The sequence below is a fragment of the Cyanistes caeruleus genome, chromosome Z, assembly GCF_971803275.1.
Source record: "Cyanistes caeruleus chromosome Z, bCyaCae1.hap1.1, whole genome shotgun sequence".
NCBI lineage: Eukaryota > Metazoa > Chordata > Aves > Passeriformes > Paridae > Cyanistes > Cyanistes caeruleus.
In genome coordinates this window covers 47,659,133-47,686,453 of record NC_141732.1, presented here as the reverse complement: position 1 = coordinate 47,686,453, position 27,321 = coordinate 47,659,133, and the positions used below count along the sequence as shown (strand labels likewise).

General features: G+C 41.6%; 2 protein-coding genes across 3 annotated transcripts; one reads left to right on the top strand and one right to left on the bottom strand.

Annotated features, from left to right (window-relative positions):
- Positions 1-1,015: 1,015 nt before the first annotated feature.
- Positions 1,016-5,829, bottom strand: RPS6 (ribosomal protein S6). Its single transcript, XM_023943461.2, has 6 exons — positions 5,650-5,829; positions 4,758-4,889; positions 3,723-3,933; positions 3,271-3,417; positions 1,976-2,133; positions 1,016-1,184 (listed from the first exon to the last, which is right to left on the bottom strand). Exons 1-6 carry the CDS (start codon positions 5,653-5,655, stop codon positions 1,089-1,091), a joined length of 750 nt encoding a protein of 249 aa, XP_023799229.2. The 5' UTR covers positions 5,656-5,829; the 3' UTR covers positions 1,016-1,088.
- On the top strand, positions 5,769-25,980 carry ACER2 (alkaline ceramidase 2). Of its 2 annotated transcripts, none has more exons than XM_023943462.2 (6): positions 5,769-6,358; positions 12,785-12,899; positions 14,347-14,488; positions 17,869-18,006; positions 21,906-22,043; positions 22,741-25,980. In XM_023943462.2, the coding sequence occupies exons 1-6, from the start codon at positions 6,338-6,340 to the stop codon at positions 22,925-22,927; spliced, it is 741 nt and encodes a 246-aa protein (XP_023799230.1). In that variant the 5' UTR covers positions 5,769-6,337; the 3' UTR covers positions 22,928-25,980. The 2 variants fall into 2 exon arrangements, with proteins under 2 accessions (XP_023799230.1, XP_086723725.1); XM_086867599.1 differs by lacking the exon at positions 5,769-6,358 and adding an exon at positions 6,856-7,034.
- The last annotated feature ends 1,341 nt before the right edge of the window (positions 25,981-27,321 follow it).

Genomic DNA, 27,321 nt, shown 5'->3' with positions numbered 1-27,321 from the left:
TTAAAATTTTATTGAACCAGCCAGCATTATTTAACTCATGCATAACCACAATTACTAGCCCTCAACCTTTTCTGGTTAGTTGCCCTTCATGAACAGTCTGAGTTAAGCTATGGAAGATGGCTTAAAGCTTAGTAACTACTTTGGCCAAGTCTCTTGGTCCAAGAATCCACTGCACACAAGTGCTTCATGGCAAACACTGTCCTTGTCAGAGATGGGTATCCCATTATCCTAATACAAACCTGAACTTCAAGGACAAGTCTGATCCTTCCCTGCCCACCCTAATGTACTGCCAGCAGCTCTTGTCTTCTGCAACTTTTTTTGTGTCCAGATTTTTCATCTGAAGCATTAAAATCTGCTTCTACTCTGGTGGGACCCTAACTTACAATAAAAATCTTCCCAACTTCTTAGGTTGTGGTGAAGTTTCATTTACTAGAAAGAGAAGCACCTGCCTCAACAAAAATAGAACTGCATCCAAATTACTATTTTAAGAACCAAGACAATTTATTTAGCTGCAGACCATTTAAACATCCAACACATGTATTTTTAACTGAGTTAAATTCCCACTGTCCTCACCCAGTACATGCTGAGTACATTAAGGCTACTGTAGTTTTTAATCCAAGTCAGATTTTCAAGTCAAACCTTTTAAAATGTGCCTTCTCATACTCCATACAAATTTCAAGAGCAACACCAGGGATCCTCAAAGGACTAGCAACCAATAAGCTTTTTACTAAGAGCATGGTTCCAGATGCTCCAAGAACTCTGGCAGGTTTGTGGCCACTTCCCTGGGGAACCTTTTTCAGTGAGCATCTGAATTGCACTTAATTCTGCCAAGAATCAGCTGAAGATTTAAAGTTTTACTGATGTTATATTCAGTATCAAAAGTGACACAATATTCTCCTAAGAGAACTGCAGCATGACCAATGTTTGTGGCTCCAGTTTGACGTACATGATGCAGTTAGTCTGAACTCCTGTTTAAGAAATTGCCAGTAACAACATGCACTACAAAGTCTCATACTGGAAGTTCGCCACCAAAGGAGTTTATTGGTAATTCAATGTACAACGTCTTTTTAGTATCAGGTACAACATCTTTACTTCTGACTTGATTCAGACTTGGATGTGGAAGCTCTCAAAGAAGAAAGCCGGCGCCTCTTGGCAATCTGCTCCTGGCGTTTCTCCTTGGCTTCCTGAAAGGCACAGAGTATGGAGATGTATCAAGCACTTCAACGTCTACCAAGGAACAAACTAGGGAAAATACAACTTGATTGAATTGATTCTATAAGTCAATAGAGCAAAATAATTTCACTTCTACAGGTCAAAAGAATTCTGCAAGTATCCAAGCCACCACAGATTGTGTCTTTGCACAGTACGCACCCAAAACTTCAGTTAAGAAACTGATGCAGAGTTCTCAATACACCAAAGGTGCATTTCTCTGTTTCTATCTGGAAGCCATGAAATTCAGGAAGCACCGTGCTAAATATTCCAACTGTACTGCTTACAGAACTGCTTCAGCAGTCATTGCAGTTTTAGGAGCAGGGGAAAACACATGTTAACAAGCACATTCTTGCCAACTTAGCATCCATCCAGATCAACTGCTGAATCCCATTTTGCCACACAACCACTCAAATGCTTGTGCCGTCTTTAAGTTAAACCAAAATTCATTTGAACTAAAATAGCTAGGGAAAAAAATATCCTTGGAGGCCAGAACTGTTTAGTTTCTTTAAAGAAAGTTCTCAAATTAGTGGACCTAATAGATTAATCTCTATTGCTCTATGACTCACAGAAACACGAAAGAGGTTCAAAAAACCCCAACTGACCAGGTATGTTTATACTCACGTATGGGCACTTACATTCAAAATGAGCAGAAGAACAGAGAGCAGCTCTGTTCTTTGTTTGGCATACACTCCCGTCTGCCAAATTCCTTGATTCTGGGAGATGAGTTATATTCTATACAACTGAGCTAAAATAGCAAACATACCTTCATCCTCTTGGCCAGCAGCTTCGCATACTCTGCAGCTTCCTCCTTGTTCTTTTGAGTGCGCTGCTTCTTCAGGGCAATACGCCTGCGCTTATGCTGCAGCACTCTAGGAGTCACCAGTCGCTGGATCTTAGGAGCCTTCGTTCTGGGTTTCTTGCCTAAAAATCATTACAGATGAGCTGAAGTGGCAGAGTGCCTTCAGGTCACAGGCCTCATCTAGACAACTTAAGTGTAAGTTTGATTTATTGTTAAGGTAACACTATGTAGTGTGCTACATGTTACACCAGCTACAGTCCAACATCTTCACAGACTGTACAGGAAAAATGATCAATTATCACCAGATGCAGCATTAACAACATACTGACTGAATGCTAATAATTTGTTATGAGAAATGAAATGTAAATTCCTAGCTTCTCAGCAGGCCTGTCTCTTGTAACTCCCCCTAGCCAAGATTTTTTAGTAACAAAGGAGTTCATTACATAGCTTCCAGAGCAAGCCACCGTTTCCAGCATTAAAAAGCCATGTACAATTTTACTTAGGTTTGACATTGTTTATCCCAACAGACCTACACAATGAGCAAACAAAACAGGCTACTGTAGTACATCTGTAAAATACAATACACATCTGTAAAATAAAATTTCACTAAGCAATCCTGACAGACTTTAGCAGTCATATACCAGTCTGATGTCCACCAGGATCATATTCTTTAATGGAGAAGAACATTTCCTACAATGTGTTCTTTTCCCAAACAAACTTAGCAGTATTCAAGTCTTATCATAGTCTTCAAAGAAACACACTTTTTTACCCTAATCAAAAGCAGAAAAAAAATAAAATTAAAACCTTACACTGCAAGAGACATAGTAAGCAGAGCAGTGCCCTGCCAAAGAACCTCATTTTAGACTGCCAGCCATAAGCAGGGAGAAAAACATCTTAGCATCTCTCTACACTGCCTTTTCCTCCACACCATAAAAGTTTTAACAATATCCCACCTTGTATTTAACTTTATTAGTAACTACTTCTGGCTTATTCTTAGAGACACTAGTAAAAATTACTCCAGATCTGGAGTATCTGGACATTTAAGAACAAACTGTAACAAAACACGGCAGAAAGTGAAGGAAACAAGGCAACCAAGAAACTCATACTTTTTTCCCCAAAACTTACAGCTGACAAAGCTTAGATATAGTGAATGTCAACTTCCTAGATACGCTATTAACTGTGCTTTATTCAGTGTAGTAGCTGGACATGTCAGCAGTAATTACAGAAACCCAAAGAGCTGTACTACTGGGAATTCTTACCCTCTTTGTTCAGAGGCTTCCTCACAACATACTGGCGAACATCATCTTCCTTAGAGAGGTTGAACAGCTTGCGGATCCTGCTGGCCCTTTTGGGACCCAGACGACGGGGCACAGTTGTGTCAGTCAGCCCAGGAATGTCCTTTTCACCTTTGGGAATTTAAGTTTAAACATGCTAATCATTACACTGCTGAGCACCGGGTTCAGCAGCAAACTGCTAAGTTTGACATATGTAAGAATTCAAGGTATTGAATAACCCTAGGTATTGGGGTTCACCTGTCAATAGCACTACCCCAGTTACCCTTGGCTCCTTTGAACTGTCAGATTGGTGGCAGAAACAAGAAGTGTTTTAGTGACCAATTTTAGCATTAGAAGAATGCAAAACTCTCAGGGAATTCCTAAGACATGTTCACACTCTGAAATTTGGACTGCCATTTCCATTCCACACAACTTACCCTTCTTCACTATGACCAAGTTCAGGACACTCAAGTTTGCATCAACAATGCAGCCACGGACAGACTTGCGCTTCCTCTCGCCGGTTCTCCTGGGGCGATAGCAGGAATGGCCCTTGCTGAGCAGAAGGCGGACACGTCCGTGAGTCAGGACACCCTGCTTCATGGGAAAGCCCTGCTTGTCGTTGCCACCGCTTATCCGGACAACATATCCCTGTGAACACAAACATTTCTGAGTTACTCCTGTCTTTATTACCTCGGGAGGTAGGAGACAGCACAACAGACTGCACGGAACAACAGAGCAGCACATCCATAATACATCACTGTTACTGCTAGTGCAAACAACTCTAACCAACACCTTTGGAACAATTCAGCAATTTTACTCAAGAAATATAACAAATATCTCCGTACACTAAAATTTACATTTAGTGGGATTCACATCCCTTTGACATTTTGTTGGAAAGTAACACAGTGCAAAATCTTTTACAATTATTGTCTGGATTTCTCACAAGTGTAGCACTTGTAACTGAAGTCAGTTATCTTGACAAACTGGAAATCTACCCAGAACACAGGAGTTTCAAGAATAGTGATGCACAGGATAAAAGGAAAAATATGGGTTTGACCATCTTCCTTGCGAAGACAGCAGCAGGAAAGATCACGTTCCTCAAATGCAGCTGTGTATCCATATTAACGTTAACTATTCCAAGCCAGGAAAATTTCACCCACCAGGCCCAACATATTTTTTCCCATACATTAGCAGCTGTTTAAACAAAGTCAATTTTGAACAGACCTTTACACTGTGGATTAAACTTATCCTGACTACCAAGAGACAGCACTCAAACAACGAAAAACCCCGCACTCAGATGAAATACCAAAAGAGGCTAGCCTAACCAGGAAGTTCAGCACACACACAGCAAGATAAACTTTCAACCTGACTGCCAAATGCACAGCACTACAGCGTGGCAAGTGCGTACTTGAGTCACTTCGTGTTTTAAGCTCCTCAAATGTAATTTTTACACAATCTTCTGCACTACTTACCTTCCACTCCTCACCAAGGGAATCAGCCAGCACCTCCGTGGCCATTCTCTTTTCATAAAACGTCCTGAGCTTACGCTCATCATCTACCTCAATGAGCTTTTGGCAGCCAGTAGCCGGGAAAGAGATGTTGAGCTAACAAAGGAAAAAAAAGACAAAACCCAAAAGCATTTGGTTGAAACTTTTAAGTAAAACTTTAACAAGTCAGAATTTATCTGATGGTTGAGCTTGACATTTTAAAGCTGGAATTCCGCAGCTGCTTACACAAAAGCTCACCAAAAAACCTGTCATCACATTTAGAGACCCAAGGCAGGGAGGTCTATGCTCGCCCACACCAGGCTATACAATTCGTTCAGCCGCACAGAAAACTGACATTATAGCAGTCAGGGATCAATCACAGAATGCGGCCAACAGAAACCTGTGTTCTCCTCTTCCTACAAACCTCTCATAGCAGACACCGCGTTAGACAGACGCACAAGTCACTGCAGGAACAACACCTGCCGTAGGGATCACTTGTGCTTCCCTGGGGCCGCTGCACAGCGCAGCGCTGCAGAGCTGCCTGCCGCCACTGCCTCGGGAACAGCACCCACGGCACCTCCCTAACAGGCCCTAAAATCGTACACAGGCCTCTCACCGGCAAAAACCCTTCCGAACCAAGAGGCCGCTCCGGAAGCCCGGCGCTCCGCAGGCCTGCGGCAGCAGAGCCCCGGCCGATGGAGCGGGGCCCACCCGCAATCCACTCCCATCCGCCCCGCAGCTACGCTCCAGCCCCGCCGCCAAGTGCCATCGGCCACTAACGGCGGCTCTGCAGGTAGCCTGGCGGCCATTTGGGGCGGGGGAGCCCAAGCCCCCCCTACCCGAGCGCGGCCGCGGCGGCGGCCCGATGCGGCCCTACCTTCATCCTGCTCGCGCTTCCACACCGCGGGAAAAGGCCGTACTTCCGCCCGCACTTCTTACATACACCCAGAAACTCTCGCGAGAGCAGTATCACCCGCGCCCCGCGTGACCGAGGCTGCCCAATGGTGAGCGAGGCTTTCACGGCGAGGGGCGTGGCCTCGGTGCGCGGGCAGGCCCCGGCCCTTACCCGCGCCCTGCTTCGGGCACTTGGTTCCTGCCTGGGGTAGGCCCGGGCCTCTCTCATTGGTCCCTGGAGGTGCCGCTCGCCGCGGAGAGTGTTCCTTAGGAACGGCCCGTGGAACAGCACGCAGGCGCTCCGGGGCTGGGAGCACTGGCACTTGTAAAAAGAAGCGCCATCAGTACGCGACTCACAGGCTTTCAGGGGAAGGCGCGTTGTTTGAGCGGCTCCTGCCGGGATGGGCTTCCCGGCTCCCTGCCGGAGCTGTGTCCAACGCGTCCTGCGCTCGGGAGCAGGGGCGTGGGGGAGCGGCCGCTCCTCTCCAAAACACGGCTGGAACTGAGACCGTGTCCCGTGTCCAGTTCTGGCCTCCGCAGCACGGAAGAGGCACGGAGCTACTGTGGAGGGCCACAAGGATGGTCAGGGGTCTGGAGCTTCTCTCTTGTGAGGAGAGACTCTGGGAGCTGGGCCTGTTTGGTCTGGGGAAGACTGAGAGGAGATCTCATCAATGCATAGAAACATCCCAAAGGTGGGTGCCAAGAGGGTGGTGCCAGACTCTTTTCAGTGGTGCCCGGTGGCACAGCATAGAGTAATGGCCTTAAACTAAAACACAGGGAGTTTCACCTTAACATGAAGAATTTCTTTACACTGAGGGTGGCAGAGCACTGGGACAGCTGCCCGGGGAAGCTATGGAGTCTGCCTCTGTGGAGACACTCAAAACCCACCTGGACGTGTTCTGTGTCACCAGCTTTAGGTGACCCTGCCTTGGCAGGGGGGTTGGACTGGATGATCTCCAGAGATCCATTCCACGTAACAGTTCTGTGATTCTGTGTGAGATATCTCTAAGCACAAGGGAGGCGAGCGTGGGCCTGTGGAGCAGCTGGCTGCTCAAACCCGCCGGGAAGCTAGCGGTCCCATCGCCCGGCACCTTCGGGACAGGCGCAGGCACCCCAAGCGGAGCGGAGCCCCGCGACCTCCGCCCGTGGAGGGCCGGCCCGCTGCCGTCCCGCCCCTTGGGCCGGGGAGGGGAGGTGGCGGCGCGGTCACCGCCCCGCAGCGCCGCAGGGCAGGGCTGGAGCGGCGGCTGGGCTGGCGCGATGGGCGCGCTGCTGTGGTGGGACCCGCTGAGAGCCGGCAGCTCGGAGGTGGACTGGTGCGAGGACAACTATACCATCGTGCCCGCCATCGCCGAGTTCTACAACACGGTGCGTACGGCGGCGGTGCCCGGTGGAGCGGGAGCGGCGGCCGCCTCGGCGCCGGGGGACTGCGGGTGGGCGAGCGTGCGGCGGCGGGCAGGTCCCTGCTGCCTGCCAGCTCCGTCTCCTAAGGAGAGGAGGCAAAAATCCCTGTTTTCTTGGGATTGTAGCGTGCTCTCCAATGGCTGTCGACTTCTTCGCTTGCTGGCGTGCTTAAAAATAAGGCATTTTTACCTAGTTTTTCAGGTATAAAATGGGGAGGTTTACTAGTCATACTACCAGCGGTAAGTAGTGTGTAGCAGGCCCTGTCCTTGTCTTTGTCGAGACTTGTGGTGGCCAAGCACCGAATTTTTGGTGCTAGATTGCCGTGGTTTTGCACAAACAGGTGTCAGCACCTTGATGGGTGTGCACAGTAGTGATGGGTCAAGGTAAAAAAGTGCCTTGGTGTTTGGAGGCAAAACTGGGTTTCTCCCAAACATGTTTGGCTCCGGGAAGGCAAAGCTTTCATGGAGAGTCTGCCTTTAGGTTGCAGGATGAAGTCAGGAATGTATTTTTGGAAGAGGAGGAGGTATCTGTTTGAAAGAGCAACTGAAGAATGGTATGAGAGGGAAGAGAAATAATGGAGAAGAGGAATATGTTAGTTGCTATATTAGTATAAATAGTTGCTTCCTTCCAGTTAGTCATGGTTTACCCCCCAGTCTTCTCTCACCTTTCCAGTACCTTTCAGCTGCTGGAGAGAACTTAAAAAAACAACCACAGTAGCAGAGCCAGACTGCCCTGTACCACACAGCTTGGAAAGGGAGCCATGCTTCTGACATCCTCTTGATGTAAAGAATGGCAGTGACAGATCCATTAGAATAAGATAATCCATTGGGCTTTTGGTTAGTTTACCCTTCCACGAAAATCACCTGTCCATGAGCAAACCTGCAAATGGTGTGTTCTGTTCTATAGGAGGTGGTGTGTGCGCAGATGAGGAGCTGGAGCTTCTGCTTTGTCTCTTTTATATTTTAAAGTGTACAGGGCTTTTTTTTCCCCCAAATTCCATCCTCTTTCCCTTTCAAGCCATGTTTTTTTGACTGACAACACATAGTGGAAGAAGAAGTAGGTGTCTGGCTTCCCCTACTAGAGTTTGTATCATAGGAGGTTCTGCACATACAGAGCAAGTAATTCTATGGTGAATTGTTAACATTGCTAACTTGATTTTTTCTTGTGCTTAACTACCAAGGTCCTAAAGATGGTGGCTGGTCTGTGCCACTGAAGAATTTTGAGGGTGTGTGAGGGAAATTGTTGGCTTTTTTTGTGTGTCTGATGTCACTGTGTAAGAACCAAAAACAAAGGGAGGAAAAGGTTGGGATAAACAAGTTTTCGAAGACAGCAAATGTGATTTGTAGCCAGCTACACAGGGGGGGTATCCTTCTTTATGTGCTGGCTCAGTCTGGGGTAGAGTGAATTATCCTCATAGGAACGGATATGGGGTTATGTTTTGTGTTGGAAACAGTGTTAATAACTCAGGTGCGTCTTCATTACTTCTAAGCAGGGCTTATTCAAGCCTTTTCTGCTTCTCACCTCACCCAACTAACAAGTGGGCTGGGGATGCAGAAAACTTTTGGAGGGGACACAGCTGGGACAGCTAATTCCAGCTGACTCAGTGGATTTCCCAGGCTATAGGTATGGTGTCATGATCAGCATGTAGAGCTGCAGGAAGGAGAAGGAAGCAGTTGGGGCCTTTAGGGTGGTGGTGTTTGTCTTCTCAAGTCACTCTCCCGTGTGATGGGGGTCTGCTTTCCTGGGGATGGGGGACATACGCCTGTCCATGGGGAGTGCGGAATGAATCCCTTATTTCACTTTACTTGTGTGAACAACTCATGTTTTCCCTATTGAACTGTTATTACCTTAACCCCCACAAGTTCTCTCACATTTACCTTTCTGATTTTCTCCCCCATCCTGCTGTGAAGGGAGTGGGCAAACAGCTAGGTATTGCTTAGTTGCTGGGTGGGATTAAATCACAACACTACTGAGCTGATCAGCAGTAGTATTTCTAGCTTGCCAAAATGCTAGAAGATACACTTGAGTCCAGATGAATAACTGAATAATGACAGGTAGACAGACACGGAAGTTTGCCCTAAAGCCTGCTGTGTCGTGGCAGCTGTATACAGATCTAAGCTGTACAGTGAAAGGGGAGGAAATAAAGAGGCAATGTTGAGGATAGTCATGTTTAGGCTCTCTTCAGTTATCCCAAATCATTGTTAGGACTTGAGTTCTGTATTAGGAACTTCTGAAAAAACACTGAATTGCAGTGGATCGAAAGGGTTATGCAACTGTGTCCTCAAAAAAACCAGATCCTTACAGGACAGTTATGAAGTTTTGGCCCTACTCTAAAAGTTCCTTCGGTGGCATCTAAATTTTATTCCTTCTAGGGGGAGTTTGTTCTGACTGATTCAAACTCTTGAAGAGCTAGGAAGCACTCTCCAGCAGACCTGATTCTGGCATCTGGGTCATTAAGCTTTAGATTAATACCTTGTTAATCCGTATTTTACACTGCCATGGCTGAGGTCAGAGTTGTGGTTGAGGCCTCACAATATTCACGTAAGCACAAAGCTGTAGCAGTTTATCTGAAACGTATTTTTTTTAAAAATAGTTATTTATTCTGGTGGGACTTAAACCAAGGCACTCAACTGATTTAGTTGAGATTAAATCAGTAGGAGAAATCTGTTCAGAGGTGTTCTCTAAATTGATCAGACTAATTTTCTAAAACATACACAGGCTAGAGTTAACATGACTTTTGTCTAGCTAAAGTGATTTAGGTCTTACACTTTTTCAGTAAAGAGGCCACAAAACACTCTGTAGCTCAGATTGGAGGAATAGCTTTAAAAAAAACCTATTTTTTTCCTTTTTTTTTCTTCTGAAATTAATAAAGTAATGTGTGCTGATGTGGAGTAACCCTACGTCAGACCATAACAAAAGCCTCCATGTGATCAAAATAATCTTTCCTGTGAAGAGGTATTTGCAAAATAGAAGATGCTGCTTACGTTTTAAATACCTGAAGAGAGTATTTTTTTTTTCCTGTTGGTTGGGAAAGTCAATACCTAGCAATTCAATATGTTGCATGTAGTTATTGTAATTTCCATTTATGAAGGGAATTGCCAGGGTTTTATTCTTCTTTTGTCCCCTAGTGGCATGGAAATAAAAGTTTTAAAAAGTTAAGAGGCAATCTCAAGAGTGTGATGCAATGCTTGTGCTCTCCCTACAGCATCTTTTTTTACCACTGAAGAGTTTTAGTGTATGTGAATGTGATGTTTAGGTACTAGGATATGGAGAATACACAATCTCTGATGTTACTGGGAGCTGCTTTAGTCCAGTTTTGCTTTCTGCTCAGGAAGACATGGTGCAGTAGGTTTCTGTGGTAGTTGAATGCTGCGGCTGCTCTCTGGGAGATGTAACCAATAGTGACAAACACATGAGCTTTGGTACGACTGCAGGAAACAAACCGTGTCAAGACTTCACACAGATGTGAGTGAAGTTGCATGATCATGATCTAAGCAAGCCCATTCTCTGTATCCTATGGGCCTATGTCATGAATTTCTATAATATAATTAATTAGCTGAAAATTCAGACTGAAGGGCCAGAATTGCATGAAGCCAAAAGAATGGAATGTTACTGATGGGCTATTTGCCTGTTTTCCAGAACTATAACATTTAATTATTGCCTTTTGCAGATGCAGAAATCTCATGTACTACTGATGTAAATTTTTGCACTTATCATAACTATCGAAGTATTTGAATTGTACATTACCAAATCATGTGGGCTAATTGTGTAATAACAAAAAATGCACATGCAGCGTACTTTCTGCAGCCATGCTTTCTGAAGCAATACTTTAATATTGAAATTTTTAGTACTACAGTTATTTCAGCTTCTGAGATGTTAGGAAATTATCCTGATGGCCACACGAAGAGTGTAAGTCATGCTCAGGCTCCAGTTTGCAAGGGGTTTCTTGCATTTGCAGACAGGACCTTAGCATGAGTGGGAGTTCACTGCAAGAGAAGCACTACCATAGCACAGAAGTGCTCCCTTGTTGGCTAATCACTTGTATAAATCTACATTGCTACAGCTGTGGTAAGTAGATCTAGTGTGTCCTTTATCATCCTGTTCCTAGGTGGAATAAGAACTTTCTAGCCAAATTTTGATAGACTGTGTTCGCCTGATCTGATTTTCTTCATTGGTCAGTTTCAGCTGTAGAGATGGAAAAGTTTTCGTCCAAACCACTTGGTTTGTAACCACCTATTTTCGCTCCTTGACACTTCCCTGTGGCCTAAAGGTGTATAAAAGCCTAAAATGCATAGAGCATTCCCACGCCCCCAGGGGACTTGTTCATATTCCATCATCCCTGCTGTTGCTGTATATGCTTCCTACCTGCTTTGGAGTGAGGAAAGCAGGTATGCTTCCTGTTCTGTGTATGTACCAACACATCAGGCACTGGGATCCTGGTCCTTGACTCTATTCACAACTTTGCTGACAGTCTCTGCTGCATGGAGACCGGGTGGGTTTTTTTTGTGAATGGAAGTTGCTCAGGTGAACCTGTTTTGTTGAATGTGTAGGTTGCTTTACATGAGTTAAAACAACTTGATCTGCCTCTTAAAATCTTTTCTCAGATCATGTTAAGAGGTTGACAGCAGTAGCTGAATGAAAAAATTCCTACATTATTCTTGAATTATTTCTGCACTGAATTTTCATTATTGTAGGTACAAGTTTGTAAGTCTCTGTGAAGAGACAATCTGTCCCAATGGAATGTTCTTGACCCAGAGTAGTTTTCTACATTAGCTTCAGAGTAGTACTGCTGGGTGTGATTTTCTCTTGTGCTTGGGCTAAGCAGGAAAACATTAAAAAGTGGAGGCTGGACACCTCTCCTGTCCTTTGGCCCGTTGTGAAGCAGTAACGTAGTGTTTTTATAACTTCTCAGTTACTGTGCAGTGTCTGGCCCTCAGCACTGGCAGCTCCTGGAAAGAACCAAGTGATCATTACTACAATGACAGTTCCTGCTAATTTATAGTAAAGTGCTTTCAGTATCCACAGAATCATACTTTAGACTGTTTGTAAGCAAGAAAAAACAGAAAACATGCCTTCATTCAAATCATACATATACATTTAAAAAAACCCTACCAGTGATCTGAATTATAGCCTTTCCACCTTCCTATGACTAGTTTTCAATCATGTTTTGTAGTGGAGAACCAAGGGAAAAAATTAAAGTTTAAAAACTCTAGGCTCTCTTTACCCTTCACAAAAAGGGTTCTAACTCTTTTAGCCTAGCAGATTTCAGCCATTCCAGACAGCAACTATTGCTCAGTAAATTGACTTCCAGAGAGCTTGTCTAACTCTGCCTAATGCTTCTAGTGCTTTTTCCAAGTTAGGCTTGATAGCCATTGAGAGGGCAAGTCACTGGTCTCAATAGCTCGATCTTGTACGCTTTCTGAATTGCCAGTCTTGAGTGTAGGTTCTCAATACAACTCCTTTGCGAAGTGACTTGAATCAACTAGCTACATTTTACATTGCTGAAAGTTTTTATGCTGTTACTAATTTAATGATGTTGAACAAAACAAGTTGATGCTTTTGCAAAAAGCTAAAGCATAGGCAGAAACATGGATGTCATAATTTGTTGAGCTGGGGCTTCACTGAATGCTAAAATGTTATTATAGAAAGCCTGTGGATATTTAAGATTTGTTTATTTTCTGTCTTTGTGAGACTGTTTGTTTTTTTTCTCCTAGATAAGCAACGTCTTGTTTTTCGTTTTACCGCCCATATGTATGTGCTTGTTCCGTCAGTATGCAATCTGCTTCAACAGTGGAATATATTTAATATGGATTCTGCTAGTCGTGGTTGGTAAGTTGATTACTCTGTGTTTGCCAATTCGTGTGTGAACTGAGAGAGGACATCAGTTTTTCCTACTTGTTCTCAGCTGTTTTTTAAAACAAAGCAATCCTGACATCTGTGGAAGAATTTGCTTGTACTTGCTTAAAGCCAAAGCAGCCATAGTTTCTGTAGGGAAAATGCCTTTTCAAACTCAGTTTGGTGGGAATTTTGACCATAGTTCTGTTCCCTTCCAGTCCTTCCTTGCATACTTTCTTTTTTATGTGTTCGGGTGTTAGAACCCCGACCACAGAGAATTTCAGGCTTTCTGTGCTGACAGACACTAACCCACAAGAGAACACTGTATTTAACCTGAAGCCATAGAAAAAGCTTCCAAAATTAAATGACAGAGCTAAAAATGTGAGTATGTAGTTTAAATAAAAGTGTGTTATATCACATAGTAGAAAATTTAGAATTTAAAGTTTTGAGATATAGTAATACATATGTAGCAAGATGAAAGTTTTAGGGCATAAGGTTGTCTTGCTTTTTCACCTTCTTCATGGGTTTGGGTGATATTGTGTAATAGAGTAGAATAGTCTGCAGTGTGGAAGACAGGTATTTAGTTATTGAGTTAAAAGTAAAAATAAATTAGTTAGCATTTTATAATTGAGTGGTTTACACTCAAAAAACCTTGTAGAAAAAGATCTAAGGCTCCACTTTTAGTTTATTAGCTTAGTGTGTTAAAAGACTCACAGTTTGTGAAAATATAACATAGATAAAAAATAATAAACATCTGTGATTCCAAACAGGAATACTGTCTCTTGCTCATTAATCTCAGCCCTAAAAAAAAGAACCACGAGATATTTTACACTTGGGTTTACTCAGTCAGTAAGCGGTGCTGACCTTCTTTGCTTAAATGAGAGCTGAAATGCCAGGGCAACTCAAGAGAGGAATAGGGTTTTCATTGTACTGAGAAGCACAAAGATGTACATGTGAGATTCTGAAGTTTATTCATTCCTGGAGGCACATCAAGGGGATAATCAGAGCCCTCTGGGGTAGTGTGACAATTTCCACCTGTAAATCTGTATCGTGGAGTAGTCATAAGATGCAGCTTTTTCTCTTTGTCTTACCCATTCTTGTGCTATTGAGAAAATTCCGAAGCAGCATTTGGCATTAATTTCTTAATTTGTTTTGCTTTACACTTTTCCACCTCATGTTTCTTCATGTACATCTTTCCTAGTAGGAGCTGTCATTTTTAGCTGCTACTTTTGTAGCATACTTTTGTAGTGTACTTTTCTTCATTATTAACAAGGATATGATGACTTGGATTGCTTCTTAGCAAAGTTGGTGGTTTTTATAACCTTTTCTAAATCAAATTGTAGCTACCATTTCCTGTGAAGTTCTGAGCATAAGCAGGGGGTTTCAGTCTATTACGGTACTGCCACTGTTCATAATACTGTCTCTTGATTCATTCTTCCAGGAATTGGATCTGTTTATTTTCACGCCACCCTCAGTTTTTTAGGCCAGATGCTGGATGAGCTGGCTATTCTCTGGGTTCTGATGTGTGCTCTTGCCATGTGGTTCCCTAGGAGATACCTGCCTAGAGTTTTTCGAAATGACAGGTAATCATAAAAATGATACATGTACACTTTCATGTTTTTTGATACTTCTTGTGCTAACACCCAAACCTGCACATAATGGCACCAAGTTATCAACCTTACCACTATCATTGCTGTTTTTTCATAATCTACTCTCTTCCAGTTACATGTATCTCAGTCAGTCCATTTTGTTCAAAATTCCTGAGTCAGCCATTGCTGAGAATGGGATTTGTGTCCTGTAACTTTAGGTGATGAGATGAGATTACTTACTTCTGTGATTGTCTGTTCTGGTCGATTCTAGGGAGACTATTATATAACTTACAGCTAATGTAGGAGAAGCCATCTTTCAGTCTTCCTTTTGTATATCCTGAAGTGTACATACAAGTGAACCTATGGAAGTCAGTTGATTGTTCATCTGAATTTTTAAAACAGTGGTCAAAGATGGTGTTTAGGTATTCCAAAATGAAGTGTTTCTTTAGAAACCTATTGTTGTAAAGGGATTTTTTTCTTTCCCTTGCAGGTTTAAAAAAAATGCATTATAGCCAGTTTAAAGCATTTGGTTGTGGTTTGTCCCCCATAAAAGGATTGTGTTGTTCTTTTGAGCAGTAAAGAGGTTGAGGTAACAGAGAGGCTTGAATTGCAGCATCAGTGTTGTTCTCTCTGAAGATTGCTAAGACTGCTGCTTTTTGCCCTCTTTCACTGTTACTCTCTGCAGGAATTTTTTGAGTTTGTTTGTTTGATTGTTGGGGGGTTTGTATGTTTGTTTCTGGACAATATGGCAGATTAGAAGCTGCTAATGCATGGAGAAAAGTTTGGTGCCTAGACTTGACTATACCTCAAAATAACTTGCACTGGGTAGGGTGTACCTTTTATTACTGTATACAGCCTATGTGCATGGCCCACTTCTCTTCAGTGTCTTCATGGATTACCCACACTTGGACGAAGGGCTGGAAGGAATACTGAGTTTGACCACACAAAATTGGGAGGAGCTGTTAAATCCCTTGAGGGCAGAGAGGCCTCCACAAATGAGAGCAATCACGATCCTGGGTTCAACAAGGGAAAGTGCTGGATTCTGGGATGGGGCAACCCTGGATGTTTGGAGAGACTGGGAAATGAGATACTTGAAATCAGTGCATTAAAAGGGACCTGGGGGTCCTGGTCAATGGCAAGTTGAACATCAGCCAGCAGTGCCCTAGCAACCAGGAGGGACAACCCTGTCCTGGGGGGCATCAGGCACAGCATCACCAGCGGGGCAAGGGAGGGGTTTGTCCTGCTCTGCTCTGAGCTGGGGCAGTTCTGGGTTGTGCCACCACATCAGAAATACATCAAACTAGATGAGTTAGAGAGTATCCAAAGGAGGAAGAAGAGGATGGTGAAGGATCTGGAGGGGAAGCTGTATGAGAAGTGGCTGAGATCACTTGGTTTGTTCATTTGGTGAAGAGGAGATTGAGAGGAGACCTCATTGCAATCTTCGAACACCCTAATGAGGGGAAAGGAAGGGGCAGGAACCAGTCTCTTCTCTGTGCTGACCAGTGACAGGACCTGAGGGAATGACCTGAAGCTGAGTCAGGGGTGGTTTATGTTGGGTGTTTGAGAAAAATTCTTCACCCAGAGGGTGGTTGGAAACCAGAACAGCTCCCAGGGCAGTGGTTACAGCACCAGCCTGACAGAGCTCAAGAAGTGTTCAGAGTGCTCTCAGGCACATAGTGTGACTCCTGGGGATAGTGCTGTGCAGGGCTAGAAATCTGAGATGTTGCTCCATCTGGGTGTCTTCCAACTCAGCATGTTCTGTCATTCTGTGTGGTTTAATGGCTTTGTTGCATTGGTGTAAATTTAGTAATTCTGCATATTACAGCAGTGTTATTATAGAACATTGTCAACAAGCTTTACTGGTGTCTTTTGGTTTATGGTGTGACTCTTAGATGTTCAGTTCAAGTGAAGAATTCAGAGTGCTTAATTTATGTGTAATTTATGTAAATCCTGTAAATGAGCCCCCAGAAGCCTAGAGAGGTTCCATTTTGTCCATTAGTGTCTTCTGATATTGCGAGGTAGGTTCATAGTATGGATCAAGATGTTGAAGTATTAGGTTCTAAAGGAATAACAACACTTTTGGGGTGAAATACTGTTTCTGTTTAACTTTGTGTTCAAACTGTAAATACTGAGAATAAAGTTCCTATTGTATCCTTCCACTTCTCAGAGAATGTTTCAAGACAGTTACTTTTTAGGGAAGATCTTGATTCCTTTCTGAAGTGTACAGACACTGGGCAATGAACCTGTGTTGATTTGAACGCAAACCAGCAGAAGGAATTAACTCCACACAAATACCTTGAGAGCCATTCCAAGTCAGACTTACAATTTGGCAGGAAAAATTTGCAGTGAGGGCGATAGTACAGAAACACTGGCTTAAACTGACAAAGTCAGAATATGCCTGGACGCCCTGTTGGTCAGGGTGGTGGCAGCAATCCCACTGGAGTGATGGATGTGGTCTTGTCCAAGCAGTGATCCTGTAGAAAGGTCCAGTCCTTCTCTGGAGTTCCAGTTGTGGTTATTGAGAGCTCTTGTCCTCTGGGAATCCAGTGGTGGTATCGTGGTATCCCAAGTCCCATATTATATACAGGTAGGAATGTTAGGTACCTCTCCCCAGGGTGGGGCATCTCACAAATTCTGTGACTCATTCTGGGGAATCCTTGATGGCCTATGAGCAGAGATGGTTCTGCTTTAGGCTGAGTGTGCATTTGGCAGCTGCTGCAAATGACTGACCATTAACAGCTCATCAGAAGGTGCTATAGGTGATGATAGAACACACACCTTACATTGTAATCCAAGACAAAACCCTAACCTAGAACATGTTTAGGTAATACTTTTAAATTTTTTGCTTTGCCTGACTAATCCTCTAGTATTATGTCTATTGTGTGCTCACAGCTGTAATCTTCCCTTTCTTCATCCTCATCACACTTTGAATTTTCAATGCTGAAAATGTTATTATCTATGATGACAAATTTATGATGTATTTATTCATTAAGACATTCATGTCAGATCAGAACTTCCTACTTAAGTAACTTGTTGCTTTCCAGCAGAAAGAAACACTTTAAAGCAAAAGGCAAATGGAATGTAGGTGAAGGTAATGACATTTGTGGCCATGGAATGTTACTGTACAAATATATTGAGACCCTACTTCAAACAGAAGTAGAAGTTAGGGCATTAGTAATAAGAAAATATTCTAAAAATCCATGTTACAAGCTTGAAGAATGATGAGACAGAACATTTCTGAGGAAGTGCAGTGCTGTGTGAAGAGGTAGACCTAAATTTTGTTACAATATTAAGATAACGTTGAAATTTCTGGGTTTAGTTATTTGAAGTTTTGAATCAAAAGCAGTTTTTCTGTCCATATAAATTCTATTCAGGAGCCGATTTAAAGCTGCTGTGGGTGTCCTGTCTGGAGTTACCACCTGCCTGGCCTTCATTAAGCCTGCCATTAACAACATCTCACTAATGACACTGGGAGTTCCCTGCACAGCTTTGCTCATTGCTGAGTTGAAGAGGTAAGTAGAATTCTTCAGAATGCAGGCAGTGTTGACTTCTCAGATCCTTAGAACACTGTGAGATGATATACTAGATCTGGCTTTAGTGCTTGTGTCATCAGATCAGAAATTCTTCCACTGCATACAAGAGCAAATCCAATATAAATTTGGTTGGCAGTTCAGACTTTTTTTACAAGGATTTCTTTTTCCTAGGACATTATAGTAGGTAACATACTTTCTGTGTTCTAGCAACGTACCTCTTTCTGCAACCTGATTTAACTCAAACTTGTTTATTTATTGTGAAATTAGGGCCCAGGTTTCGCTTTATGGACAGCATTTTTTCTGTATAGTGTGCATAAGGGTGAGGTGATGGCATGGTTGCAGTCTGGATGCTAGTGGGAATGTGAAGCAAGGCCCAAGCACATGTGGAAGATGTTCCAACTCCCAAAGTCGTACTGTGAGTCTTGCATGACTTTGTTATCTGATACGAATAATATGATGGAGTCAGGGTGACAAAGATAAGGTTAACCACTACATTTTGGAGGACAGTTGTTAGTCAAGGCTGTACAAATCATAAAACTAGAATGCAAATAGAGAAGAACCTGAGACAAATTTTCACATTTTAGACAGTTACTCTGTTATAGTGATACCAGCAGCTGTCCAGAGACTTTTTTTTTTGTCTCTACACTCACTGCAAAAAGGACTGGAGGAGTACAAGCATTTGAACTTGTCCTTCTCCAATGTCTGAGAAAGATTTTAAAACTTACACTTGCTCTTATATGTTGCATATGTCCATCAAAACGAGTTAGAGCAAAATGTCTTCATTCTGATTGTGTCTGTTAAAGTAGAGATTTTTCTGTTTGCTACATTACCCTGATCTGCCACTGCTATACAATGGAAGCCCCTCCAGACAATGTTTTGTAAAGGTATTCATGAGTCTTCTCATTAGACATCTTTCCGTGTATTTCTGTGGTCAAAGACACTTGGAAAAAGCACACAAATTAATTGTGGACAAGGTCAGTACTGGAACAATATTGGTAGTGTCTCATTTTGACAACAGCAAGTCAAAGGAGCTACTGACAGGGCAAAGGGACATCTGGTTGTGGCATTGGATGGTCTGTGTATTGTCTGTCAGTTCCGTATCAGTTTGCCAGGCATGAGCTCCTGCGAAACTTGAAAGAACAATTTGCTAGTGTCTCCTAAGTTTGAGTACTGCTGTTTCAAATCTAGGAATTGGTATTGAATTTGTTTTTTAAAACTTTCTGCAGGGTCATTCTCCTGGTTTGGGACAGATCTGGGAGGAAATCCAGCATCATAAAGTCACCCTAGGACAGTCATATGTTACTAAAATGTCTGGACAGTCTTTTTTTTTTAAGAGAGAGAATTAAGGACACAGATGGACCTTCATTTTCAATTGTTGAATAAAAAGAGACCAGAAGTAACATAGACCCCTCTCAATTTGTGCATTGGGATGGTTTAATACTGCTGATATTTGTGGATTAATTTCAAAGTTAAAAGGCAAATAACAAACTTTTATTTTAAGCTATGCTGATCCTTTCAAAATGTAAAGGGTTACATTCTTGTAAAGTGAGAGGTAAGGAGTCATCTCATCCCCTTTTGCAGGGGGAAAACTAAGCATTTTTTAAAAGGCTTGGTGTTTTTCCATTCTGTGCTACCATAGCTGGGAGGGGACTTCACATCCAAGTCTGGCAGTCTGCAGTGGAAATTTTTCTGTGAAATAAATATTTGGGGAAGAAAGGAGAAGTTGCTTCTGTTCCATGCTGAAGTTTTTGATATTTTAGACCAAAATTCCTTTTTGCTAATCCTGTTCTAGGCTGTGTCAATTTTGTACAGAATTCTGGGGAATCAGAACCACTGTGTTTTCAAACAAAAGTTTTCTGCTTAATGTTTGTCTTTGATGAGGAGATAACATTGTCACAAAAGAGCATTACATTCTTAGATGTGGACCTGGTAAAGTAAAGTGTATGGCTAGGAAGTATTGTGGGTAGGAGGTGATCAAAAGAGCAAAAGATGACAGTCAAGTGTCCTTGAAAGACAAAGAAATTGTTAAACTTCATTCTCATTTTTGTCACCACAAATCCATTCCTGTGTTTCTTAGAAAAAAAAGAAAAAGTTCTACTAGAAGATGGTATCAATGGGAAGATGGATGTGTATCCTTTGAATTTCCTAATCCAAACCCTTGAGATTATAATGCCATCAAATTAGTAGCTATTTAGGGAGTTACCATCAGGAATATAACTTCTTCCATGTGCAGATAGATGCTAGAATGTTGTTGCTCAGCTGACTTCTGAGCTTTGAACAGTGAAGGTTTACCCTAGTTTCTGGTCTGACCATTATTATTTGATTCTTCTACTAGAAATCTGACTGTGGGGGGAGCCTTTCTTCGTTATCGCAGGTTCCTTTATTCCCTTGACTAGAAGGTTAAGCTAGTTGAAAGTTTAAAATACTCCTTAGGCTAGAAAGGGAGATACCAGTGTAAAATTCAATCAGTCAACATTGCACTGGTTTGAAGAAAACCTGGAATGCTTTTTTTGGGGTTTCAAGACATTAGAAGATAATGCTGCTGGAAGTGTGTATTTAAGTGTGCCTTAAATAGCAAATTTAAGGGACTGGAAGCTCCAGCAAAGACTGGAGCTCTCAAGTGTTTGCAAAAATGCTGATATTTGAATAACTGTTTTTTGTTAAACAGAGAACATTGTGCATTGTGTAGAAAGGGGAAATAGAAGTGCAGGATCTGTGGGATTCAGTTTGCTTCGGAATAGAGTACTACAGGGCAGCATGAATTTGTCTTTTAGACCTTCAGCTAACAACTTCTGTTTTAGTTCTTACCAGTGTCCATATCTGTTGAGAAATAAAACAAAAGCTACATGTCCATGGTGGTATTTGCATTACATCTCTTCGTTGTGGTAAAAGCTGTGGCTTTGCAGTCCCCTGCTTCCTCAGCAAGTATGTCCTCACCCTGTCTGAAGCACAGTTACTGAAGAAACTGATGGGTGGATCATGATCTCAGAAAACCCAGGAGTATTGGAGAGATCAGCAGGCTGTGCTCTTCTTGGTGTGGTCTTTCTGCCTTAAAGTAGTTCTTTGCCCTACAATATCAAGAGTGCCCTACAATATCTAGACTTAAGTTTATAAAAGTAATTTCCAGTGATGGTGGTACTGAGCCAACCTGTCATTATAGTCTGTACCATTGCTATGGCAGATCTTGCACTGGGTAAGTAAGCCTTCAGTTTTCCTTTGCAACCTTGAATTCTTTGAACCATGCAGGGTAAATGCCTTTTTCTCTTGGTATTCAGGTAGTCAGGTCCTGACTAAAAGAGCTCTTAAGTTTGAGGCCAGACCTCTTATCTTTAATGGGATGCAGTTGCATGTTTATCTTCTTCAGACATGTCCAGGAAAGCCTCATATTCTTAATACACACACCCTTTCCTTTGTCAGAACGCATAAGTACTCATCTCAGTGATGTTGTTTTATTCGTCAAATAAACAAAATTGATTCATATGCGTATCTGCTTAGGTATGTGGTTTAGTGCTGCTGGGAACAGTAGCACCTCTCACTGAGGAATATAAATGCCTTAGCATTAACAGAAGTCTTTATACAGTACAAATACAAACAAATCTGAGCATTTGCTGCATGACTAGTTGTTTAATCACTAATTACAGTCCTCCCTAGGTATAGGAATAATTTGATGTTTACCCACCATTGGTACACTGGTATTTAAGATTATACCCAAAATACAGCTACTGATAAAAAGGTTTGTTTTGTTACCTCACCTCTGCCTTGCATTAGAGCCAGACTTACTGTAAATGAAGTTCATATGTTAAGGACATTTATAGTGGAGTCGTTATAATGATATGTGTCTGGCATTGTTTTATAACTATTTATGTTTTTCTCCTTAGGTGTGAAAACCTGCGAGTATACAAACTGGGTCTCTTTTCGGGTCTTTGGTGGATGCTAGCACTTTTCTGCTGGATCAGTGACAAAGTGTTTTGTGAGATCTGGTCCTCATTTAACTTTCCCTATTTGCACTGTGTATGGTAAGTGTTGTGTATAAAGTCCAGAATTTAATTCAAATGTGATCCATCCTCATCACATTACCCTTCTGTGCTGCTTGATGGCTATTTCTGGTTAGTTCTAGACAGAATTAATGGTAAGATTTTATAAGCCCATAACAAGTCCTGTGCTACTCAGAGTGGTGTATTTAGGAATCTCTTAGGCCTAATTGTCTTAAGCCACTAGGTTCATTAATTGTAACAGAATTACTTGCCATACTGGTTACTAAAAACGGTAGCTGTGACTATGAAAACTTAAACTGCCATTGATAATGATTGTAATCCTCATGACGAATGAGGATTAGTGATTAATTAATGATGGTGAAGTGGAGGAGCAGTGGAGGGCTTTGATCCCTTTTCTCTTTTACCACTCAGCAAATCATAGTTACTTATTTGAGGTGCCATCTCAGATTTCTGCACATACGTGACAGGTGTAGAGAAGCCAAAAAGCTGGAGCCTGTTTAGACCAGGGATAAACTACAGTTTTATAGTTTTCCTTGCACTCTATATTCTTTGCCTCCATGCAATGGACAGACAGCAATGCTATGGGTGGCTTGTGATAAGATGGTGAAGGACAGACTGATTGTAAAGGATGATGAAACAGTTGATTGCTTTACTGAATTTATATTACTGATTCTTTTTTTTCCTTCTTTTTTTTTTGTTTCTTGCCGGCTGTTCTCAGGCACATTTTGATTTGCCTTGCGGCATATCTGGGATGTGTCTGCTTTGCTTACTTCGATGCTGCCTCTGAGATCCCTGAGCAGGGCCCTGTCATAAAGTTCTGGCCCAGTGAAAGGTGGGCATTCATTGGAGTTCCCTATGTCACCCTCCTCTGCGCACACAAAAAAACATCTGTGAAGATTACATGAAGTTGGAAGCCATGGAATGGGGATGGATTTTCAATTTATATTCCAGCAAAGACAATATTTATATAATGATAAGTTACTAGTGTTGTATTTTCTCTTCTTCCTAAGATAGGCAGCACTTCAAGTGTCATAGGAAGAGAACGGAAGTGTGTTCATTCCTCTCTGAAGAAGAGAGAGGAAGCAAGAACATGGGGGCACTTGAGCACTAAAGTAACAAAATGGCTTCTTTGTGTTTCGCACTGTGTTTTTGATGTAGCATTTCTCTTGATAAAAGCTCTTTTCAAATACCAGGATCAAGGAATGATCTTTTTGTAGTAGGTCACCTTTGGTGCTTGATCCAATTCTTTTGTAGCTTTGTTAGCAAAAGAAGGCAGTCCAAGATGCCTACATGCCGTCCTGTGTCCTTCTTAGCTCTGATTTTGCTGCACTTACACATGGCCACAAGAGAGTGCTCAAAGTCCGTGCTATTCCCAGCCTGGTGTGGCACCAGGCTGTGCATCACTTTGGATCACAGAATACAGGGTTGCTTTCCCAAGTACAACAGGAGATGAAGCTGCAGTTTGCAGCTGGATTGCTCTGTAAGTGCAATTAGGCAGTGTAAATGCAGAGGGAGCTGACCGAAGTCCTTAAAACTAGGTAAGAGTTCAAGGATTTTATTGTATTTCCACTGTCCTGTGAATACTTATATGCTGCATATTTCCTTCTTGCAGAAATGTCACAGAAATCCCTCTCTACCTCTTGAGACATGTTTGGTCTTGAATTTGGCATTGAAGTGCTCACAGAATTGTGGACATTACCTTCAGTAAGATCTCAGGTCAGCATTGATTGACAGTGTGATTACACTATAAAAACGCATAGGTGCCTAGCCGCATGTCTAATTTAAGAGCTGTCTTCTCACCAGTGCATTGCAAAGTGATGTAAAAAATAGTCCAGTGCTCTGCTGGTTATACTTAGGAAAAAAGTAAATAACTGCTTAAAAACCAGGCTGAAGACCTAGATTTCAGTGAGCAATGAAATGTGATACTGAGTCTTGCATTCTTGCAAAAGATTCTGATTTTCTGGGTGTTTTCAGTTCATTTTGTAAAGACGAAGGATGTTTTAGGTCCATTCAGTTTTAAGGTTATTGGTGTGGAGGTTCAGAAATGGCTGTAGTTCTTGCAAGCAATTAATACAAGGCCTGTTTAAAAAAATTGTGCAAATTCCAGGCATGTTTTTCAAGTATGAGCAATTATAGCTGCTAACAGCTGCAGTTTTGGAGAAAGAAGGGTCTACTCACATTCCTCAGAACACTAATATCAGACCTCTAAGTGGGATAAGGCTTTGAATGTACACTTTTATTAATAAGTGTCATTTCCTTTTTTAGTATTTGACCATGAAATATGATTTTCTCTTTTACCTACATGTCTCATGTCGTACTTGTTTTTTATCAATGCAAAAATATACTCTATACAGTATAATCTTTATGAAAGTGGCTTTTAGCAAGAACTTTGGGCTGAATTAATTTTCAAGAGTTTAAAAACCTTTTAAACTTTTATATTAAAATTAATGCTTAGAAAGCAAGAAGAGTATCAGTTGTATACTGATACTCTTGTAGCAAATTGGGAGATACGACTTTTTTTTTGAGACCTTCAAAATGGGTGAGTAGACTACTGTCAGATGACTGCCAAATCATAAAAGCAGCATAAAGCCTTTCCAATGGAATAGTACATATTTATACCACTTGCTAGTAGATTTGAAACATCTATTTTTAGCACACAGTGATAAAATTTTTTATGAAATCTGTTTGTGAAAATTTATGTGGTGATGTTTGTTACTCTTTGAAACACAGCTATTTTTTTCCTTTTCCTTCCTCTCCCCCGATTATGAAATGCTCAGCTTCAGACACTTCTCAGGTATTAAAAGTTCTATTATTAGATCCTTATAAAGATAGGATTGCTGGCTGGAACCCAGCTAAGTTTTCTGATGCCTAACATGGTCCTACTTTGAGTAAGACTTTTTGATAGTGTTTGCTAAATTATTATGTTATGATAAATAAGTTATTTTCAGTATTGCTTGGGAAGCTAATAACTGCAGACATAATGTACTATTCAAAATGACTGGAGCCTTTCTACTTAATATTTTGCTTGAAAGCAACCTCTGACTCACAGGGCTCTAGTTAATCTGCTGTCAGTTGCTGTCTTCTACTCTGCAGAGTCTGACTGCTCACAAGGAAGTAATTTTGTAATTTAAAAAATCTCAGAAGGGCATTCAGCTGTTGAAGAAGTAAATTAATGCAGATAACAGGCCAAAAATCATGTCCTGTATTTTTATTATCTAATCTCTTTTTTACCCTTTGCGGAAGATTTTATGAACAAATATTGCTATGTGTTGTTCAAAGCTTCACTGAAAAACTTGTTGGTGTATTCCACTGTAGCAGCAGCTTACCACTTTTAGATTTAGTTATTGCACTTTACATTAAATTAGTATTAACTTATATAACCAAAAATAGCTACACTAATTTTAAAAAATAAAATTGCATTTTTTTACAAGATTCACAGTTCTACAGATTGCACCTGCACTAATAATAATATTAGTACCCAAAGAAGTATATAATTGGCATATGGAAGGGTTTGTGCACTGGATCATACAGATTGATAGAGAATGCACAAGGAGCTGTATTACATTACATGCTGTATAAAGTGATTTATATGTGCCTGCAGGTTTTAAAGCCCCAGAATGCTTTCTTTACTGCCAGCAGGAAGTGATTTAGTTCCTAGTGCTTAGGTTTAGTTAGTATTTTAGTCTGTTTAGTGGGATGCAATACTGTGAGTGTATTGTAAATATTGACATGCAATATCCATCATTCCTTTAATGTTAAACTTCAGGTTTTTCAAGAAAGGATGCTTATTTTTCAGTGGTGGCAAACGCTCAATTCACAGTCATTAACAACTCAAGAAGAAATGTATAAGGAGTGGTGTGGGGTTTGGGGGTTTCTTCTATCTCCATTTAAGTTTGTATACCAAATGTTTGTGGAAAATATGTAATACTTTGCAGCATTAAACTGTATTTGGAGTAAATATTGTTTGTTTTTTCATACATCATGTTTGTGGAGAAGAATACAGCTGCCAATATAATGCCTTGAACTAACTATGAGGATAATTTTTTTCCTTACACGGTTATCAGTAATTCTGACTCTCAGGAGGAGGGAGACTGCATTAGATTTGAGACCATTAGTTAGTGAGATAGTGATTACTTTGCATATCAAACTGGTTTTTGCGACTAGAACAAATACTTGCAAACTGCAAGCCTGTGAATCAACAAAGACAAGTAGCAAGAAATGGTTTAACATGAGTTGCCTATATTTCCACAAATAGAAAAAACTGGGTCAGAGTGAGTACATCTGGGAGAACAAAGTGGGGATCTTCAGTATATGTTATCTAAAACTGCACTTCCAATTTAAGGGAGTGAGATTGTAGCTATATAGTAGCCTTGCACCTGCCCTTCCCCTCCTGCTTCCCTTTTACCACGGTTCCTCTCACTTCATGTAAAAGACCATTTTTGAGACATTCATGGGTCTTCATAAGCAATTATAATCAAGCCGGAAATAGCTGTTGTGTGAAGGCATAGCTATAATTCAAGAATGTTACTCACTCAGAATTAATGTCTGTAGCTGCTAAAAATTCAAAAACAGCTGGTGGGTTGGCTCATACATTGTTGTGTCACTCAGTCTGCTCTTATCTGGAATTTATGGACATGGTTTCCCATGGAAACAAGAGGAGCGTCATCATACCACTGCATTTCCCTGATAGCTTCAGAGCTCCATGCTTATTTTGTCCAAATCTTACAGAGGCAAGAGCCTTGGAGGTAATTTTCTACAAACTGTGCAAAAGATGGTCAAGTAGAAAAGCCAGGCCTCTGAAACAAGCTATTGTTAAGATAATAGCAAACTTACAGGAAGGAAATCAAACGAGTGCTCAGGTTCTGGATTTGCTTTCCCTGTGGCTTGTACCAGTTACAGCATCCAGATCTCCTTACACATGGAAGGGATTCCTCATGCTTCTGTTCCAGAGATAGAGGAATTACTTGTGTGACACATAGAGATCAACATTTTGCTCCAAACTTACAAGGCAGAAACTCCCCCGAGAGGTTGGTTGGCAATGTTTTGTATTGCTGTACTTCAGGCTGTCAGTTAAACACAGTGCAAGCTGAGAAAGGCTGCAGTTTGAAGGAGGTGACTTCCATGCCACAAACTCAGGAACCATAAAAACCTGTTTGTAAACTTCCAGCATGTAGGGAGGAGGTGAGTAGGTGTTGGTTAAAAACAAGTTGTGTCTACCTAATTTAGTTTTCTTCTACAGCAGGCTATTTGCTGTCACTGTGGCTATAGCAGAAACTGCACTGTTAGATTTTGACACATA

Coding starts and splice junctions, on each gene's coding strand:
- ACER2 (XM_086867599.1), top strand. CDS start 6,927: ATGGGCGCGCTGCTGTGGTGGGACCCGCTGAGAGCCGGCAGCTCGGAG. Junction 7,035..12,784: donor TCGCCGAGTTCTACAACACG/GTGCGTACGGCG, acceptor TTTTTCTCCTAG/ATAAGCAACGTCTTGTTTTT. Junction 18,007..21,905: donor CTCATTGCTGAGTTGAAGAG/GTAAGTAGAATT, acceptor TTTTCTCCTTAG/GTGTGAAAACCTGCGAGTAT.
- RPS6 (XM_023943461.2), bottom strand. Junction 2,134..3,270: donor GAAGCCTCTGAACAAAGAGG/GTAAGAATTCCC, acceptor AATGATTTTTAG/GCAAGAAACCCAGAACGAAG. Junction 1,185..1,975: donor TGCTGGCCAAGAGGATGAAG/GTATGTTTGCTA, acceptor TGTGCCTTTCAG/GAAGCCAAGGAGAAACGCCA.